Source organism: Hippichthys cyanospilos, chromosome 1 (genome assembly GCF_059441005.1).
Source record: "Hippichthys cyanospilos isolate Australia breed blue-spotted pipefish chromosome 1, RoL_Hcya_1.0, whole genome shotgun sequence".
Lineage (NCBI taxonomy): Eukaryota > Metazoa > Chordata > Actinopteri > Syngnathiformes > Syngnathidae > Hippichthys > Hippichthys cyanospilos.
This window is the reverse complement of record NC_142369.1, coordinates 28,050,831-28,070,322: the sequence shown is the minus strand read 5'-3', so window position 1 is coordinate 28,070,322 and position 19,492 is coordinate 28,050,831. Positions and strand designations below refer to the sequence as shown.

The 19,492-nt window shown below is 41.0% G+C and overlaps 1 protein-coding gene across 6 annotated transcripts in view; it reads right to left on the bottom strand.

Annotated features, from left to right (window-relative positions):
- Window positions 1–4,473: 4,473 nt before the first annotated feature.
- Window positions 4,474–19,492, bottom strand: part of gapvd1 (GTPase activating protein and VPS9 domains 1) — a 30,086-nt gene continuing 15,067 nt past the window's right edge. For 4 of the 6 annotated variants that reach the window (XM_088424712.1, XM_088424713.1, XM_088424717.1 and 1 more), the window contains 17 exons: window positions 18,099–18,236; window positions 14,998–15,132; window positions 14,531–14,650; window positions 14,232–14,309; window positions 13,271–13,617; window positions 12,870–12,957; window positions 12,077–12,109; window positions 11,428–11,499; window positions 11,164–11,292; window positions 10,258–10,384; window positions 10,052–10,164; window positions 9,715–9,874; window positions 9,456–9,643; window positions 9,156–9,369; window positions 7,405–7,477; window positions 7,117–7,314; window positions 4,474–6,954 (listed from right to left, as the gene is read on the bottom strand). In XM_088424712.1, the coding sequence (XP_088280838.1) occupies window positions 6,814–6,954; window positions 7,117–7,314; window positions 7,405–7,477; window positions 9,156–9,369; window positions 9,456–9,643; window positions 9,715–9,874; window positions 10,052–10,164; window positions 10,258–10,384; window positions 11,164–11,292; window positions 11,428–11,499; window positions 12,077–12,109; window positions 12,870–12,957; window positions 13,271–13,617; window positions 14,232–14,309; window positions 14,531–14,650; window positions 14,998–15,132; window positions 18,099–18,236 (2,354 nt within the window). In that variant the 3' untranslated portion in view covers window positions 4,474–6,813. The remainder of the gene's footprint in view (window positions 6,955–7,116; window positions 7,315–7,404; window positions 7,478–9,155; window positions 9,370–9,455; window positions 9,644–9,714; window positions 9,875–10,051; window positions 10,165–10,257; window positions 10,385–11,163; window positions 11,293–11,427; window positions 11,500–12,076; window positions 12,110–12,869; window positions 12,958–13,270; window positions 13,618–14,231; window positions 14,310–14,530; window positions 14,651–14,997; window positions 15,133–18,098; window positions 18,237–19,492) is intronic. The other 2 variants (XM_088424714.1, XM_088424715.1) reach the window with 1 other exon arrangement.

Here is a 19,492-nt window from a genome sequence, read left to right as displayed (position 1 = left end):
TGTCTTTATTGTCACCATCATTGTTTGTGAAACCCTTAATTAATATATAGCACTGTGGGCTCCTGTGTGAGAAAGTGCCCGTGCGGTATTCACACCAGACGGCCTCTTTTATAGAGGCTCTTGTCAGGAAGGAAAAGTTGAACAAGATTAACACGCGCCCGTTGTCGTATTTGGACACACACACGCACACGCCGCCATTGATGTCTGCCCATGACCTTGGACAACACTGATCACATCGGGCCAATAAATGCTTAATTGCCATTTTTCCGTAGGGCTGCTTTATTGATGGCGTTTCCAAAGTGATTAATATGAACCGCTAACAAGATGTTGCAGTCGGCTCTAAACAAAGCTGAGCGGGCATGTTGGAATGCATTGACTTTTTGGAATTTTGTGAATAGGCTGAATTCATCTAAAGGATTACAAACGAATCCCGATAGAAGCGTCGTCGCGACACGCATGCAATGTCATTGTCAAATTCATTAACATATTTCCCAGTCGCGCCACGCTAACCCATCACCGTATTTAAACGGGTCATAAAAAGGGTCACTGACTCCATAAGCTGTGTACCGACGTATGGCATCCTCTGAGAGGACAGAAGCAGCGATATGATAAGATACTAGCTTAAAGCAGGGAAGAGCCATAGCGCCTTGATATTAAAATGGTTCAGGAGTCAACTAGAACAAGTCAAGTGGCTGGAGGGCAAACCGAGGAGGAAGAAAGAGGAGGTCGTTCTTAAAAGCTATATTGGACTGTCAATGTTCCGATTGTAATATATCGAACGTTATAAAATGTGCCACCATTGATATGCCATCGGCCCTTTTTAAATCTGTGCCTAAAATGTGCAACTGTATCCTCGATGACACAACGGAGCCTGTGGACCACATGCCCGGCTCACCGGTGACAGACCGCACTTTCCTAGTTACCAGTCGTTAAAATGATCACCTCACTATGTAAACGCCACGAAAGATGTATAGAAATGGTGCAGCATGCAGGATTTATGGCTTTCTTACCTTGACACATCATTGACACAATCAGTACATCCACATAGGAGAATAGCATTTATTATTAGGGTCATTTTAATACATGTTCAATTGTATTTCTGACCCATCACATTATTTGGTAATCAACAGGTTAGCTCTGAGTATTTCAATGCAGATGATAATGTAGTCCCCCACCCCAAAAAAAAAAGTTTCACTCTTGTTAATCCGCACTGTTCCCCAAGGGATGTTTTGTACACAACAGCCTCGGCACTTAGGGACAGAGAACTTGATCCGTCCTGAAAGGCGGATTGAACTCACACAAGATGAAGACGTGACATCTTGGGCTTACTTGATGTCACCGATAGGACAGCTCACTTGTGGATGGGGCATGTTGCCAGCCAGCTCTCTCCGGGTCTCCGGTGTTGTCTCTGAACAGAGGCCAGTGACACAGACGACGTTCAGGGAAACCCGTCACCTGTTGCGCAAGGACGGGCTAATCATATGGGCGGGGGATGCATGACCGAGTGTGTGCGTGCTTGCGTGTGACTTGTCAGGGCAGCAGTCAGCGCTAAGCCTTGAATTCCAGCCCGGTGCCAGAGATGACCAACGTCGGTAGCCCCTCATCGAGCTAGATCATGACCACACTGTCCACTTGGAACACACGAAAGTCTTTGCGTTCTTGCAGCTATGTTCAAGTCAATCTGGCGTGAGCTTTATGACCGCACACGCATGCAAGGAAATAATCAAAGTTGTTAGCCTCGGGTTCAAACACTTGAAAATTGCCTCATTGTAACGCCAATGCATGTTTCAATCATGGAGGGAATTTACTGTGAAACGTATAGAAATGCATGAGTGAGGCTTGTATTAGTTGGAGGCTACACCTGTGCTTGTCAAGGCACTCAAGTATGCCGGATAATTGGCTGTTGATTGCTGCCATTAACAGTTGACGGCTAAGTGCATCTAATTCCCGTTCCATTTTCATGGTTCAATTTGATGTCGCCACCCACTCGTTTCTTCATAGGTGATTAGCTGTGCTGATAGTTTTTTTTTTTCCTTTGGTTTTTAATGATATAAGCACAATATGAAGAAAGAGCCATAGCACTGTAATTGACACATTTCCCTAATTGATATTTTTTGTCATGAGCAGTAAAAGAAAATATAGGTAGCGTCATTCATCCTCACGTTTCCCTTTTTAACGCTCAAATAAAGGATTGGTGCCAAAGGATGCAATATCTCTGGGAATGATGCGATAGCACGCTCATTTTCTTATTTACCGTACCTCCAAGCACGTACGGAACTATAGGTGATGTTTTGTTATGTTTTTTCTAAAGCTTTCCTTTTCCACTCGTTGCCTTGCCAGTTTAGCTCTACACAGAATTGCTGCTCACTGTTTGCATCTCTACAGCATCACCACCTCAGGGCGTCGGGAGGCGGCATCCCTTTGAGTTTTCATCTCCTCGTCTGGCTGCAGCCTTGCGGCTATTTCATTTTAGTTTTAATATGTGTATTTGACATTATGTTCATTTAGACCTCCCTCTTCCTCTGCCTCCTGTATCCCTAATTTAATTGACGTGCTTTTGCCTTATGTTGTTTGTTTTGTCCTTTGTGATGAGATTGGGCCACCACCAGCATTATCCGCGTGGTGGATTGGGGCCAGTTTTTAAAAGGCTTTCACTTGCTTCCTTTGATAGTTCAGGAGCATTCTAGTAACCTTACTAGAATGCTCCTGAACTATCAAACTTTATATTGCAATTTGATCGTTTGCACTGTTTTCCTTTATCTCATCTTTTATTCAGGTTCTACTGCTATTGTTTGAGTCATTTTCTTATTTTATTTTGCCTTGATTATTCCTTCCTTCCTTGCTTCCTTCCTTCCTGCTTCCTTGCTTGCTTCCTTCCTTCCTGCTTCCTTCCTTCCTTCCTTCTTTCCTTCATTCATTCATTCATTCATTCATTCATTCATTCATTCATTCATTCATTCCGGTAGTTCTTCTACCACAATCACATTCCGACCACTTCATTTGCTTTTGCACTTTCTTCAAAGCACCTTCACGCTGTCAATATTTTCATTTGGCTTTTGCTCACCATTCATTCTGGTGGCACCACTACTACTTAATTGTAATTGTCACGTTTTAATTTGTTATTTGAATTTTGCTCTTTATCATCCTTCATTTAAACTGTTGTTCTATACTACAATTGTTTGTGTGCCTTGCTCAAAGCATTACATACATGATTACCTTGTCATTTGAATTTAAATATTTTTGTTTTGCTCTTTTCCTCCTTAACACACAACTCTTTTTTGAGTTCCTTTACCACAGACATACAGTGCATATTGATGAGAAAAAATAAATAAATATATATATATATATATATATATATATATATATATATATATATATATATATATATATGCTTCAAATGTCACGTAGTTGTGAATGGTGTTGTTCTTTGTCTTGAGCTGCTCCGAGATCTACTCGACCGTGCTGACGAATGGTGTGTCTGCCATCTGCAGGCATTAAGTGGAACTGAAGAATTGGGGTTGACCATTTTACAACTTTGAAATGAACATCCAAGAATATATGCTTTGCCTTAAAAGAACACCTCCCAATATTTCGTTCTTATTTTAACCAATATAAGTATGAAAAATATAACTGTTGATTGGATGTAGCACCCTGTTGTGTTCCCCATCACTTTAAGTTGGACTTCTAAGAATGCCTTAAAGTTCTTCCTCCCTCCCTCTCTCCCTCACTCACTCGGGCCTACGGACATATTAAGACATGCACATTTGATTTTTTGTTTTGTTTTATAAATACCTTTCGAGAAAAATAAATTGAATTGTATGTGATCTTATTCTCCATATCTTTGAGTCAAAATTCCAGTCATCTCCATGAATGGCCATCACCTTTAAACGAACCACAGACCTGAAGCATTAATAAAACATTGCAGCTCAGCCTCAACTAGTGATTTAACCTTGTGGTGTAACGCGTGGAGACAAAACAGCAGGCCTCTCTGTATCCTTGAACAGTTTCCGTCAAAAAGATCAAATCTCCAAAATCAAGCCACTGGTCTGTGCAACTAATTAACTTCCACCCCCAAAATTTGAATTTAAATGAGCAATTTCTAGATATCATCAGGGGATAGATAACACCCTGCAAAGAAGTTTATGATGGGGGGGGGGGGGGTCAGTATTAGGGAAGGCAATCGGTGAAGTAAGGAGGGGAGATCTCCAATTACAATTTGCCGAACACTTGTCAGCAGTAATGAAATGTTTGCAGAGGGCTTGCTATTTGTGGCCGCTAGATTGGATGCTGCTGCTCCACTGCCCCCACTAACAATTATATTCCATGCATAATTTCCCTGCCATCTATTCTATTGTGCAAAGCGGCATAGCCCAGATGTACCTACAACTGTTCAAGTCACTGAATAATACAACGCTAATGTGCATGAGGAGTAGTTGTGATTGATACATGACAGAAGTAATGTGTCACGCGGTATGGATGAGGGGAAAACATTTTATTTTCTAAAGAATTACATAACGTATTAATCACAGTAAAGACAAACTGACTGTCCCTGCATGTCATAGATGAGCAAGCTTACGTTTAAAATTAGATGCAAGGTGTTTTTCTTGTCTCTCTGCTCAGCCATTGAGCGCTATTGCAAACCAAGCAGAGCAATAAAGCTTTAAGGAACAAGAGTTAAAAAGATGGTTGGGTAGATTTTTCTTCTTTTAAATATATATATTTTGGTCTAGAATTTGGTCATTTATACAATAGCTGCTTTGTAGATTTGTGCAGTACCGGTATGATTCCCATGAACCCAGTTCATAAAGGAGCAACTCAGAAATGGAATTTACAGTGAATGGTTCCTCTTGAATTACAGACAGAAGAAAAAAAAAAAAGTCTACGTAAGGTTCATGGGATACTGTAGAAACCGTACATAAGTTCACATTGTAAGTAGCAGTCATGTCACAAAACTGACTGCTCCCTGTCCATTTACTTAACATGAATGTTTTGTGCAAAATAAATCGTCGTTTCATTGACTCAAAAAAACAAAAAGGATTATGCATCTTCTGGCAGGGTCAATTACTGGCCTTTTGCAGGGTGTAACTCTCTAACGACTAAAAATGTGCAGACCACTCAGTGACTTCATGCAAGAGGGGGCCAGTGGTTCAGCCGCCACTCCTCTCATGAGCCCGCTGGACAAAGAACACACACAAACGGCAGAGCATTAACTGAAAGGCAGCAACAAGTGAACAGTGTTATTTGCTCTCCCTATCTAATGTTTATTGTGCTGTCAGCTCATTAACTATAGGTCAAGTAATGGCTTAGCAAAACTATAATTACACATGGCACATCGGTGCACAGAAACTGAGCCATACAGAGGAAAACAAATAAGTGCACAAATGCCTGTCCCTTTCTTGAATGGAGGAGGTAGAGAGCCGAGTTCCAATCAGGTGATGGCGTTGCTTCTCAGGCATGCTGATGAAAAACAAAACAGCTTTGTTCACTTAAATTAAAAAAATAATAATAATAATCTGAACGGCCCAGATGCAATTGTTTAGGATAGCTTTAAAAATACCCACAGAAGCGATCTGGTTGTGTCATTCAACAATGCAGCAGTCAGTTCACACTGGTACTAGCAAAGAGGGCCATTTGTTCAAATTCTAGTGCATTAAAGTGACCGAGTCTTGGCAATCAGTAACACGTGAAAGATGTGGTCGATGAATTTGGCGCAGTAAAGAGTGTACATTTCTGTGTGCGCGCACTCGCGCTAATAAGGGGTGTGTGTCGTCTATGTAGAAATCTATTTGTAAGCTGTACAGGGCGCCCCACATAAAGGCACTATTTTCAATATACAATATCTTTAATGCCACCACCTCTAGGCCTGCGCAAGCCAACCCTGTATATCCTCGTCAGCAAGCATTATCAAGGCAGGACCACTCAGGTGCCTTCCTCACAATTTATTCAAGGACAGCATTCCTTAACTTACAAAAGGGCTTGATATGCATGTTTTCAACAGTGAGTTAAAGCATTATGGAGCTCGGTAAACACTAGTGGGGCCTCGTCTCCAAATTCTCAATGCACACACATTTTGGTTGACAGTGACCTTAAATGAGCTGCCGTATAATTTGCGTCACTAACCGAATAGCGTGAGTTTAATGGGAATTCCCATTGATGGGGGTGACTCAATCTCAGCCTGTTTACAGTGCTTCTAATACTTAAATACAACATAAATGAACCTACTTTGCTTTGACTCTTTGGGGCAATAAAATGAGATGATCACATCAACTAATTCTGGTCCCTTTAAATAAGTTTATAATTCAGGATTGAAGATTTTTATCAATTAGAATGAATTTGTTAAACTGCTGCTTTATATATATATATATATATATATATATATATATATATATATATATATATATATATATATATATATATATATATATATATATATATATATATATATATATATATAATGAAATTCACACACACTATATATAAAAGTCCTAATACATACACCCAAGATGCGAAACATGACTTGAGAGACGTAAAGATAAAAAGAAAATTTCCCAAATCAAGTTCAAGGTTAACATGTTGCAAATTTCGCCCATAGCCGTTTTCCTACCACGGCTAAAACCTGGATTTGTCCACATCTGAACAGTAATATATATTCTGTAATCTTTGAACGTCTGTGGCTATGTACAAGCTATACACACAAGAAGCGGGCTGCGGGCCAGCTTTCGAATTCTGTGCAGAGGGAGCAGTTGGTTGGGAAGGTTCCCAGTCTCCCGGCTCCTTCCCCCACAGTCTGCCCATACAGGTGGCTGTTCTGCTTCACTTGCGATCATCGATGGTCTTAATGAATTCCACCGCCGCGGTGAACTGCATCCACCAATAGCACTCCTCCCCACTCAGCCGGCTGGCATAGAAATTATTGATGTACTGAACGGTGGACAGCAGGCAAGGCGGGTTTGCCTGGAGGGGAGGAGACACGGGGATGGGCCGACATTAGCTTGCGGGGGGGGGAGATCTCACGCTACACTGTTCATGTTACAAATGCACATATGGAACGAAGGATGCAATATTTTGATATTTTAAAAACAGGATGAAAAGGAGGACGACAACATGAAGACTCACCCTGATGAGGACAAAGACGAGCACAGGAACAAAGTCGTCAGCTCCGGGGACAGAATCTTCGTTAGCCAGACTGAGGAGGTTCATGATGGTGGAACACATGCGCAGTATACACTGGACTTTGTCTCTGGGTGTCTTGTAGGCGTTGATGGTCTTGATTTCCGACTGTGCAGAGGGCCAGGGCGCCTCCTTCAAGTACACCTGCAACCGGGGAACACGCACAGTTGAGCATCTCTGCTCAAGGAACACACAAAAATGACTTAAAAGACAAAACAAAAAAAACATCCATACCTCTGGGATTTGAAGTGCTTTATGATTAGCAGACACAACTTTGGACAGCCGCTGGATATGTTCATGGAAAAGTCTGCAAAGGCAGCGAAATCGATGCTTTTAAAATACAAGACTCTGACCAGTTGCTTTTGAAAAATCACCAGGTCAATATAATTTTGAACGAGGAAAATTACAAATAACAATCTTCTAAAAAAATGTTAAATGCTAAAATACGATCACAGAGCGACAAAGAAAAAAGTGATTGCTTTTTGTTTTTTTAATCTAATTTAACCTTTTACTTTTATATAATTACGTGAATTCCTGCATAGAAAAAAGCAGATCACATTTTAAGTAAAAACAATAGATAAACAGTTTGCCTAAACTAGTGGCACACAGCAATGTGATATTTCTCCCCAACAATATGTAAAAGTCACAGTATAGGGTGGGAAAAGCAAGTGAAGCCTTGGATTTAGTAAGTGTTTGAACCTCCTTTGAAATCACTAAACATTTTTATACTTGAAAATCATTTCTTGCAAACTAATGGTGAATTATGACAAAACGGTTTGAGTTGAAGAATTTTGAGAGGTCTCAAGAATGTCTATTTCACTTTGGGTTCATCTGTCCTTGCGATAGCTTGCACTGAGAAACATTCAGGCAGTCTTTTGGAAAGCAACATTCTTTTGGATAGAAGTGCTCTCCTCTGTGGAGTCATCCGTTCTGGTTAAAGTGTACCTGTGGTGCTCATAAGAAAAAATGTATATGGTTGAAGAATAAAAACTGCATCCAAACCATGCAGCCGAAAGATAATATGCACACGACACAACTGACAATGGTCCAATCTGTCATCCATTCAATGCGCATCATTTTTTTTTGGTGAGATTGAAAAGATTGCGATGTATTAATACTGGCGGATTGAAGGGCTTTTTGTCAGTATTGGCTCTAAAAAAATGATTCGGTGATTTACTTCTTACAATCTGTTCAGGAAAATAACACACATTGAATGGGAGAAAAGAAAAGATGTCTGTCAATGAGGTGGTGGCACGTCTCCACCCCCTTCTGGCAAGTATGGTTGTGTGCATGCTGTCCAGACAAATAATTATCTCCAGCTTGTTTAAGCTTGCGTTAGACCGACCAGCCAAAAAAAGCCTATTTGGGTGCAGGTTTTTTTTGGTTTTACCTTCTGTCAACAAAAATGTATTGTAAAAATGTGACAGAGATTTCATCAAGTCTTTAGCATCTGCGTCATCTTTATGGAACAGCTTTTTCTTTATGGAACAGCTTTTTCTTTATGGAACTCCTAGAAAATATATCTATCGCTAGGAAGAAGTGTATTAGTTCATAAAGACTGTTAGTTTAATGTCCTGTCTCAGATGATCACATCACATTTTGTAGACAAATCCTGCAGAAATCCAATCTACTTTTAGGGGTTCACCTAATTTTTCTTGACCTCTATATCCCATGGAGTCAGTGAGCAGCATACGTTCTTAGAATATGTGCTTGAATTTGATTAAATTTATTTTGGAATTTTAATATTTGGGATGATCGACTTAATCCTGTCATTTATATGTTTGAATGTTGTGTCTGTATTTTTTAGCGCCGCTGTTAAGAGTTGATTTACAGTTAAAGCAAAGCGGCAGAACAATATGAAATAAATATTTGGATCCACAAAAGCATAAAGCAGGAATGATTTTCCCCTGAGCATTCACCAAAATAAAAACACTGAGTGATCACGCTGAAAAGCAACTTGTCACTGAATAAAGGCAACCACTAACTGATCTCTGAGAATGTCTCCATCTTGGTTGGGGTAAAAGGCCAGCTTGAAGATGCGGTTCATAACGCTGCGCTCGATGGCCATCTGGGCATCCTGCAGCTGGTCCTCACTCGCATACTGCCAAATGGCATCACGGGCCATGGCGCCGTACAAGTAGCGCAGAAATTCCTCCACCGCTGCAGTCTTGTCATCTGCTGCTGTGCACACTTGGAAAGCTGGGGGGGAATTAATTTGTTTTTATGAATCTTGTCAAATGTAGCAAAAAACAAAAAGACAAACTTTTTGAGTAAAACAGAGGTACCCTTGATGAAATCAAGCATCCTGGACTCCATGTGTTCAAGAAGGAGACGGACGCACACTGTGGTAAAATAGCGGTTGGCCACCTCCTTGTCTCTTAGAACTCTCTGCAGGAGCCTCTCCAGATGGGCCTGGGAGGTCTGCAGGCCTTGGCGGCATCTTGTTAAATAGGCTATGTATGGAGCGCGCTTTCTACGAGAGAAACAAACGGAAGACTTTGCTTAATTACTGAGAAAGAAATTAGGCCTCCACATGATGCTTACCTGTAATCCTCCGCAATAGCAGCAAGCAGCTTCTTACAGGTGCGGGGGTCAAAACGGCTGACGCAACGTGTAGTCTCTTGGATCTGGGCCATCTGGTTCTTGTCCTGGAGGTTGATGGCCTCCGCTAACTGGACCTTTAGGAAGCACACGATCTCATTGTCTGGTAGGGAGAAGGGAATCATTAGAAATGCAGCAAAAGTTATTCAACACCCAAGTTTGTAGTCTGCTCAACATGTGACTCTGGAACAATGTGACTGACGAAAACAACTGAGGTTTTAAAGTGAACTATTTCAGTTTCGAACTGCAAGCATGTTGGATTTGTTCTGTGATTTAATACCTTCAGGGTCCATGTGGTCAGGCAAACCATTTCTAGTGATTGAAGAGGTCAAAATAGGCAGAGCTACTGAGTCTGCTGAACACAGTGCCAACCGCAACTTTTTCTTGGCATCACTACAAGTCAATAACAATCAGCAATTAATACTGTCTACAAAATATAAAAAATGTGGCTAATTGTAGTTTACATGCTGAATGTAGATGTCACACCTAAAAGAGAATTTGGAGCCATGCTGCTGGGCTGTCTGACTGGCTGAATCTGGGAGGTCATCCGTAGAAATGTTCTGCAGAGCATCTTCTCTTGGAGAGTCATGAACATTTTCGTCAACGCATATATCTATAAAAAATATAAATGAAAAACTTGCCTGTTAACCAGTTTGCAGACAACTGACCAAAGTCTTAAGACTACATAGAAGAAGCTTTTTCAAGATTTTAATATAAATTCGATAAAGGGAAAACAACAAGCGGCTCGATGAACTGGCAACCAGTTCAGGGTGTCACCCGCCTACTGCCGTGTCAGTTGGGATAGGCACCAGCAAGCCTGCCGTGAGGAAAAGAGTCTCTAGAAAAGGGATGGATGGATTGGAAAGAACAAAGGCCATTGAGGATTCAGTGTATAAAGATCATTATAAAGACTGCTATGTTCACTCAATTTTGATAATTTTGTTTTGAGTGACTGACCAAAATAATGAGTTGTATGTAATAATGAGTAGCTTGACTTATTTACAATATAAACGGTCTAGCTTTCATTCAGGGGGCAGAAACAGCGGTACAAAATGGTTCAAAAACACAGAGAAAAAAGGCAACTCGAGTACTCATTACGCAGGCTTTTCTAAAGTTTATGTGCTGATCTCTAGGAGTACATTATTAAAATTGACCAGCAAAGACAATCCAGTATTGTTAAGTTTGGTGATTGTGGTGTTCAGCTATATCGAACTGCACTGGATCTTACCATTGGTTCTAATTATATTACAGTAAGTTACCGGCTAAACTGATCACTTCAAAAGCCTATAGGAATTAGTTTTTCACTCAAGTAGAAGAAAAAACTAGACACGTGACAGAAACATTTTAGTCGTTTTAAGAATCCCGTGAATCCAAGATCCTGTTCATTCTGACCTCCAGCGCCCTCATACGCCGCTCCCGCTGTGGCTCCGTCACTTGGGCTAGTCCTTTTTATGTTTCGATACTTGTCCAAGATGTCTTCCGCTGCCTGGACTTGAGAGCTTTGTCTTGGCAAGGGGTCATCTTATGGAGGAACCACACACACAACACATAATAGATGACACAGGCACACACACAAAAGGGAAAGAAAAGCATTTCAACTTAACTGACCAGGGTGGATTTGATTCATTCACTAAGTTGGAAATTTGATCAACAAACCTTGTGGCATTCTCTCCGGAGTAACATCATCTTTCTCATGCTTGTCTCGTTTGCGAAATGCAGCTATAGGAGCTGTGAAGAACACAATTTTTGGTTTGTATGGCTTGACAAAGATTTCAAAAGGTCTGGATGGCAGGCTGACTGTGTGCAACATATTAGGAATCTACAATATTAAATGCACAAAGGCAGAGGTGGTCCACTGATGAAAAATCTCATTCCAATTAAATTACCAAAAGAAGCAAAAGAATTATAATTAAAATTGTGAATAAACCACCAGAATATCATTAAAGTCCGCTGAAACTCATTATGGATAATTAGGTCTATGAAGTCAAAATGTCTATGGGGGCTTATCCTATTAACACAAATGGTGAAAACAGGACAAACAATTGAGACACAGAGTCTAACATTTGATGAGACACATAGGAAAGTCTTGAGTAACAGTGTAACGTAAATGTTGATATTCTGTATTCTCAACACAGTATGGTTGCAACATAATGCTATGGAACGCGTAAGGAACAAGATGCAAGGATGAGGAGAGTGGGTATTCAAAATGCACCATGTGACATTCACAGCTGGAAAAGGCAACATCTATTAAGCGGCATGGCGCGCAGCCCCAGCAGTAAAGCTAGCTCGGTGGCAACAGCGTTACCTGGGACGTCACTCTCAGCCGTCCAATACAGCACTGTGAGGGACACAACAGACAGGGTTGGCCTTTCGCAGAAAGGCTGCCATTCTGCAGGACAACCAACCGTGTTGCCAGGCAGAGCAGCAGGACAAACACATTGCACTCGGCACAGGTTGCTAGCAGACTGGTGGTTCAGGCTCCAACGGCTCCCAACTTTACCATGTGTCACCCATTTTATGAATATCAATTTAATGTTTACTTAAGAAACACAATTATCTCAAAGAGTAATGTGCAGTCACTCTGTGTGGGTGCAGCTCATTATTCCCCAGACAGATGCATGAGATATGGTGGCAGAGTAGAACTGCAACAAGAGATGTGCCATCTATCAGTGGTGATGACAGAGAGGTCCATCTAATGACCATTAGCTGCTAGATGACAGCACAGCTGGGAGGGCTAGCGGCTATACAATCTACACAGTGAAAGCTCCTCTGATGAGTGATTAGCCTCCAACACTCTATATAAATCTACAGCTAGTGAGACGTGAGCGAAAAAGGGACTGCGCGTGTCCGTAAAGTAACTCTGACAAACAAAACACATCATTTTCCAACTGGAACATCGGCAATATACAACATACATCATTCTTTCTCCGGTAATAAATGGCTTTTTGTGCTGCTCTTTAAAGTGTGAGATTTTCTGTCACTTGTGATTAAGAAAACTTTTTTTTTCCCACGAAACAAGAAATGGAGCCCTGCAAACAAATGTTATTTTTAAAGGATGGACTGTTAAGTTCAGCAAATAGGAGAAACCATTTTCTCACCTTTGGGGATGGCTGAAACAAAGCGCTTCTTCCACCATGGCCTGTTACGATCAGACTTCTCATCATCGCTGTCTTTTCTGTCCTCAGCCTAGAAAATCACATTCATCTGAATGATGTCAAAATAATTTTGTGGCTGGTGCAGTAATGGTACAGTATATTAGAACATTACTGCCAAATGCATAAATACAAGAGGATCTGGATGACAATATGTGGACGCGACATTTCAATCGGTGCCCACACCTTGTGATTGGTGAAGGATGCGTTTGAAATGTGATGGTTTGGCAATTTAATCCTCCACAAGTCCAGATATGGGATCAACAATCTTACAATAAATACATTCGCGGGAGTCGTACACCATCTACTGATAATTAGTATAACACATCTCAGAGCTTGATTGTTACCTCTCCTTTCAAGGAGTCCTTGCTGGGCGATGCTGAAGGCCCAGAAGCAAAGGCTGCGCCAGCATCACGTTCCTCAACAGCAACACGGCGATTCAGCCCAGGATCACTTGTGGGTCGGCGGCCAGGGCAAACAATGTCAGAGCTGCGACTGCGGACCAGCCGGTCGGGGAAGGAGTGGCGCTGCTTGTTGTGCTCAAATTCAGCCTGAGCCAAGCTATGGGGCATGATGAGAGAGTGGCGCGTCTCCGGCCCGAGAGCGCTGGCTTCAGGTATGGGAGGATCCGGAGGTGGGTGAGCAGGCCTGGCGTAGTGCACCTTGGGCCGCACTATTGTCCCAGTTGTGGAACCTGCCACAGGGGAAAAAAAAAATGTTCAGGGAGGTGAATCCTTCAAGCACTCCATTTGGTACAGCTTGTAATTAAACAGATAAAGCTGAGACAAGCCTTTATTATGGGCAACATGTAGATATATTTTGAAGTGTCCTTGTATGTAGTCATGACATTCTGGGTGTGTTAAAGCAGGACAAACAAGGAAATATGGGAGACCACCTGTTCCAAGGGTATACCTACTCATCTCCTGAAAACCTTCCAAAGGCTTTTTTTTTTTTTTTTTTAATAGAAGCACAGTGGGATAAAGAGACTGTGCCAAAGAACTTGGAGTGAGGTCTCTCAACAGGTCAACTCTTCACCTTGCCACAGTCAAGAAACAACTGCCGTTCCTCCTCCCCAAGATTCTTGGCAGTAACAACGTAAAGCCTCACACTCAACTCACAAGGGAAAAAAAAAACTTTGCACATGCACTGCTGTACTGAATCCTTGATATTAATAACGTGGAGAGAGGAACAGGCCTATATTGGGTTATTTTATTCAAGCTGTGCTAAAAGCCCACAACAATATGTTTGAGCTTTAATGGCATTTTCTAACCCTGATCAACTGTTGAGTAGTTAAGGAGTGACATTTACCTTCACCGCAGGACAGTGGATCAAACATGACCAATAAAGAATCCGCTTGAGAGGCCGGTGAAGTCAGATGGTGTGCTCCTGTAATAATACGAGCAGATATGACACCCTTATCAGCCAATACAAATCCACCACCAATAACACAAGTAGTCAAAAGAAGTGGAACTGTTGAGATGTCACTATAAAAAAAACAGCAATTTAAATTGGCGACCACTCTAGAAGTGACAGCAATTGATGTTTCTGGCTGTTTGGGACTGGACTAATGACTTAGCAAGCCTAGTGGGGATGTGACACTCTCCTACCGTGGCCTGACTCTTCCCCATCTGGACTGGTTACAGAGTCCTTCCCTCCAAAATCTGAACTGCACTCTGAGCGCAAATCCTCGATCTTGTTGGGGATGTCTTCTGAGGTTGCGCTGATGCCTACAGGGCAAAAAACAAAAAACAAAACAAAAAAAACAATGAAAACCCTTTGTTTATTCTCAGGAAAAGAACAACAAACTAATGGGACAAGCAAAAGAAAGCGTAAAAAGAGTTTTTTGTCCGAAACTGGATCCCAATCGACAATGTAAGTAATTGACATCAATTGCCTAACCTGGCTAGACAACGGACAAATTATTTACATTAAATGAAACAAATGGCCGACAATAATCTGCAATGACAGCCACAACGGCTATCAAAATGTGGACATGTGTAGGACAGTATTTTTTTGAAACAAATTTGCAGTTTTTGTTTGTATGTATGCATATGAATAGAGATTTGATTTATACCTGAGACGACACTGAGGCCAGGAGTGCTTGGTCTTGAGCTGACCTCCCGGACTTCTGTATCATCTGAGGTGCTACCAACCCCTGAGCAGCTCTCTAGCTCCTGCAGGCGTTCCTCTTGTTTCAAATCTGGAGCTTCTGTTAATGGTAGGAAAAAAAAAAAACACGTCTAAAAAGATGAATTTTGAAACCTACTCTCCTTACTTGTAGTAGAGTTAGGTCCCATTTCAACTGTGGTGCAATCATACAGCACAGTTGCTGCGATACAGCGATGGTGATTGCAACACGATGGTCATTCTGTCACTCCACCCCTTGCCTCTTGACTATTATTGCCAAGTACACACATATGCATGAAATCAAAGGATACATTACCGCGAGTGATAAGAGCCAAACAAAACCATAAAGCTAGTGAGGCCAATTCTTTGGCTGCCCAATGGAGCTGTTGGGTTGAACCCAGAGGCTCCATATGAACAGCAGTACTCATTTGCATGCTCGTTAGTAATAATGTGCTGGTGAAGTGGTCTGCCGAGTGTAGTTTTCTGCTTCTGAACCATGAAACAAGCACTGTATTTGGGGGGGCCTGATCACACTATTACTGAGCAGAACAGGAGCCGAAACAGAAGAAAAAGCAATCAAGAAACTCATGCATGCAATCTACAGCATGCTATATATTAAAAGGTGTACAATTAGAAATAACAACTCTGCTCTTCCAAAGATACAAAGCTGTTAATAAAAACCCATTTAAGAAAGTTAAACTTTGAAAAATGGGTTTTGCTGACTACATAATCCCATTCATAAAAAGTTGATTGACATGATTAAACCAAGAGACAGATTATGTATAGTATGCATTTTTTCTTTGCTTTAAAAAGTCTTGTTTGTAAATACTTACGCCATACCTTTATGTGAAGCACATTGTGTTTAAATGTAAAGAGCCTTGCAAAGGTATTGCCCCCTAAATAGCTTCTTGACATTTTGGCACATGTCAGGCTTAAAACTTAATATAAAAAAAATGATAAATATTTTTGGTGAATCAACACCATGTGAGGCGCAAGCACAATCGGTCACAATCAATTGTACAACCTCCTTTTGCTGCAATTACAGCTGCATGTCTTTTTGGCTGCACCTCTTCATGGTTTGTACTTCTTGGGACAGAAAAAATTGCCATTTCTCCTTACAAATTGCTTGAGTTGCATAAGGTTTGACGAAGAACGCTTGTACACAGTAATTTCTAAATCTTACCATAGATTTTTTTAGCGGATTGAGGCCTGGACTTTGAGTTAGGAATTCTGACACATGTATATGGTTAATTTTATGAATTGCATCCTAGTCTCAGGTCTTTTGCAAACTTCAATACGGGCCTTTTTATGGCATTCTTTCAGAAGTGTCTTTAATCTTTCCACATTTGTGGAGAGTGCAACTAATACTGTAGTTGTCCTCTGAACAGGTTCCCCCACCTTAGCTGTGGATTTCTGTTGTTCATCCATGGGTCTCTTGGCTGCTTCTCTGCTTAGTTTTCTCCTTTTTGGGGATGAAGGTTTAAATGAATAGCCAGGTCTTGGTAGATTTGCAGTGGTTTGATACTCTCTCCAAATTGATATTATTTTTTGCCCGAGTTCTCTAGGAGATGCTTAAAAGTTTGTGGAATCTTTATGTACCATTCCTGCTTTGAACATCACCACTTTTTTCCTCGTGTGATCCTTCATTATCCTGATTGATCCCTAGTGTTCTTTTAACAGACTCTGATACCAACACAGAGCAGGTGCATTTACAGTATATTGGGAATAGATGACACGCAGGTGGACTCTGTCAATTAAGTCAGCGTTGGATCATTCAGTAATTCACCAGGGAACCTCTGGAGTCAGTTGGCTGTGCTGACAGAACTGAGGGACACTATTTTGTCACATCGTACAGTTCAGGTTTTTGTCAAAAAAGTATATATTGTGTGAATTTTGTTTCACTTCACAATTGTGTCCCACATAATTTGATTCCTCACAAATATTTCTGATGTTTTAAGTTTATATTTGAGCTCGAAATGTGGTACAATATCAAAAGGTTATGGGAGGGGTGGGGGCAAAACATTCACAAGGCACTGTCCCTTGCCTAATCACCTTGCCAGTAAGTTAATGAATACCTGTATATAAAAATAAAATCTGAACTGTAATTACCATGAATAATATCCACCTTCTATAATATGCCACACTCCAAAGGAAAAAAAAAAAAAAAAGACACCTCTAAAATCTACTTTTTGTGTGTATTTTATGGTCTTTCGATTTGCTGGTATCCTTTATCGGCGTGAATAGTGAGAATGAAGATTCCAAACATGCCAATAAAGTATAAAAAATGTTAAAATCCAGTTGAAAAATGGAACTTTTCCCCAAACTACAAGCGGTTTTTAAACTCATTCAATTACAAATACATTTGGATACATCTTTACAGAATCAAGACATTTCATACCATATATTACTTAGTTTTTTTTCCAAATATAACGGTAATGATAGGTCAGGAAGTATCAGAATAGGTTAAAATAGGTTAAATATTGTTCTTCAATATATTTTTTTCATTTATTCTTGCTGACAAACATGTTCAATGCTCTCATTCCCTTAACAGCCCCAATTATATTGTGCAGGTCTAGCTAATAATGTGTGTAGCTTTGACTTCTACCTGGAAAACAAATTTCCAGATGTGATCAAAACAGCACAATAAGATATGCACAAGTCCAGAATTGACACCATATCAACTGAGTGAAGACAGCTGCTGTCCTTGTGCTTCCCTTCCCACTGTTCCATCACAGGTGCAAACACACCTGGTGGTCCCCCTAAGGAAATCTAGAGTTGCCTTTTATTGGCACACAAGGATCTGCACTGAAAGACAGGCAAGTGCATACAAATATGATAACAGATGTGTACAAACATTTTAGGTGTGCAACACCACACCTGGTGTCACAGCTCCCGCTTAAAAAGCAGTGGAAACATGAATATGCATACAAGTATATTCATGGTAACACATATTAATGACTGTTGCAGAAGTGAATTGCAGGCATCATAAAAACAAGTCAAGGCAACAAACGGTCAGAGGGTGACAGCCGGATGAACCCGGGACATCACCTGAATCACTTGGCAGGACCTCCACACTCCATGCCTCGCTTGTGGTCTCTGAGATTGTAGAGCCGTAGGGGTCCAACAGCACAGAGCTTGATCCTGGGAGGCACAGCAGGCTGCCAAGCATGTTTTCTGCAGCTGCCCCTGAGAACAAAGAGGAAAAATACTGAACCTCCTCCTCTACCTAAAGTCACCTTCACTGTCAAAGACATTTTTGTCCAACCTGAAGTTTACAAAGGTTCTTCTTAAGTTTTAATGGTTCTCATTTGGAGACACACTTTAAGTCTACCTTTGCAGCTCGGAAGGAAAAAAAAAATCATGGTTCAACAAGAAAATGGCAGCAAATTGTATTTTGTTTACACTTGCTTTATTAGAGCAAGCTTATAAACCTACGAGACCTTCTGCAAACAAAATGCAAACAGTGGACCACTAGGTAGAATTACTGTACATCTCAGACACCATCTGTAAGATCATTTGACTAGCATAGCACAATAACCTATGAAACATTAAATAATATTGGTTCAAGGTTGAAGAATGACAGTAAACAATAGCGGGGATTATCAAGAAAGCTGGTCCAAACAAAGAGAAGCAAAAAGTTCTGGGATAGACAGTGAACATGAACTGCTGTCCAGAAGGTAAAAAGGAGCTGAGCAAACGTATAGATCGCACAAACGGGGAAAGCCGCAGCTCAAATCAGGCACATGTTATGCTTGAAACAACAGGATGGACAAGGACCAAGGTTTGAGGTAATTAGGAAGATATTCCCTGGCTTGGCCTTCCAGGTTTCAACTTTGAGCCGTTGACTACAAGCTCATTCTTCATGAACAAATGAGTCTCCAGCATACTGCCCACTTTCATTTGGGAGAGCACAACTTAACAAGGCGGAAGCACACAGATGAGTGACAAATATCCACCAGGTGTTTAGGAGTCAGCGCTCTAGGTCCAAGACGCCCGGAGATAGCTGCTCGCCGAGGTCCATCATGCTTTCACTTAAAAAAAGGCATGCACCATGAGCATGCTCACCCACCAGTATGTTGTGATGGGTGAATTCTATCCCGCTATCCATGTTTACAATGTTCAAAAGTGCTTGTCTTTCAGGTGGATGATTAAATGAATGGCACAACAAGAAGCGAAACAATTAGAATTTCTGCCTCATTATCATGGTAATCTTATCAGTGGGATAATGAGGTATTAATGGATATTTAATGTGCATCTCATAACCCAATCCCTTGGAGAAAACACATAAGGAAATCGCTGTAAATTCACTTAATGACGGAAAAGTCCCCCAACGCCATATTCCGAAGAATGAAAAATGGTGCATGCAAATGAGAAGGAACCAAGGTCAATAAGACTGCAGGGACCAAATGAATGTCAGAGAGAGAGGAAGACGGAGCATAAGA